Raw genomic sequence first — 1395 nt, 5'->3', positions numbered from 1 at the left:
CCCGGCCACACTGGGGCCGCCGGGGGGCCTCGGGGTGGCCAAGGGCCCCCGTCAGGGTGGGCGGCTGGGGCGGAGGGGCCCGTGGGGTGGGTGCCTGCTGACCGTCCCCTCCCCCTCCCAGGACAACTTCCCCAGATACCCCGTGGGCAAGTTCTTCCAATATGATACCTGGAAGCAGTCCGCCCAGCGCCTGCGCAGGGGCCTGCCTGCCCTCCTGCGTGCCCGTCGGGGTCGCGTGCTCGCCAAGGAGCTCGAGGCGTTCAGAGAGGCCAAGCGTCACCATCCCCTGATCGCCATGCCCACCCATGACCCCGCCCACGGGGATGCCTCTCCGGAGATGCCCAGTGATCAGAAGTGAACCAAAGTGTTGTAATTCTGCACCATGAACCATCGCCCTGTGACCTCCTCCTGACCAAGGACGCTACCATCAGGTTCTGTCGCCAAAGTCTCTCTGTCCCATCTCCCCCTGCGGGCTTCCCCTGCCCCAGCCCCCATGCCCCGCCTCCCCAGGTCAGGCTACCCTCCTCGGCCCCCTCCATCGGGCTGAGGGACTCTTCAAAATCAATTGGCTGTCAACATCTCCCACACAACGCTCCTCCCAAATGACCCCCAAATTTTGCATATGCATCAAAAATGGCAAACACTAAACCCTAAAACACACACACACACACACACACACACACACACACACACCAGCCCCTCATAGAATGATCTGAAACCCCAGAAAAGTGAATTCGCTTAAAAAAAAAACAAACTGCAGAAATCAATTGGCTGAAGAAAACACTAAAAATGCATAGGCTTAGAAACAATTGGCAAAATACAGGAATTCGGCATCCTCTCCCCTTTTCCTTTGGGCCTGGAGTCACACTGACCTGGACTCGGTCCTCGAACCAGGAGGGTGAGGAAGGGCCAGAATCGTGGGGCTGTCCCCGCCTCTGTGCCATCGCCCTTTCACCGGCACGCGACAACCCACCCTCGCTTCTCGCTCCCGCCCGTCACTGAGAGTGACTGCGGGGCTGGTTGGGGGACCCTGCCCCTAACCCTACATCACAACTCCCACCCCGAAAGGCACAGACACCCACACGCATCCCTGCAGACACACACACACACACACACACACACACACACACACACACACACGCAGACACACACACACACCCCCACCCACACCCCTCCGCACCCGTGAACACACTCATGCACACCTCCACAGAATTGGATGAAAGACCAAGCCGAGCCGGAGGGAGGACGGAGTTTGGCCAGCTCGGAGAGGGCGGGAGCCCAGCAAGACACACGGCCCCGAGTAGCCTGACCCCCTAGCTGTGCTCCTGGGAGGAAGATCTGGGGGACTCCCCCCGCCACGAGCACACCTAGTGAGCATCTTTGCCAGTCTCCCGG

General features: G+C 60.4%; 1 protein-coding gene across 1 annotated transcript in view; it reads left to right on the top strand.

Annotated features, from left to right (window-relative positions):
* The window catches only part of IGF2 (insulin like growth factor 2), a gene marked incomplete at its 5' end in the record, with an annotated part of 4161 nt that extends 3615 nt beyond the window's left edge, over window positions 1-546 (top strand). Inside the window, one exon of the mRNA XM_021709087.1 lies at window positions 56-546. Within this exon, the coding sequence (XP_021564762.1) occupies window positions 56-358 (303 nt within the window). The remainder of the gene's footprint in view (window positions 1-55) is intronic.
* Window positions 547-1395: the final 849 nt, after the last annotated feature.

Source organism: Carlito syrichta, unplaced genomic scaffold (assembly GCF_000164805.1).
Source record: "Carlito syrichta isolate Samal-C Ts95f unplaced genomic scaffold, Tarsius_syrichta-2.0.1 Scaffold157074, whole genome shotgun sequence".
Lineage (NCBI taxonomy): Eukaryota > Metazoa > Chordata > Mammalia > Primates > Tarsiidae > Carlito > Carlito syrichta.
The sequence above is the reverse complement of the archived record's forward strand: the minus strand, read 5'-3'. Positions and strand labels throughout refer to the sequence as shown.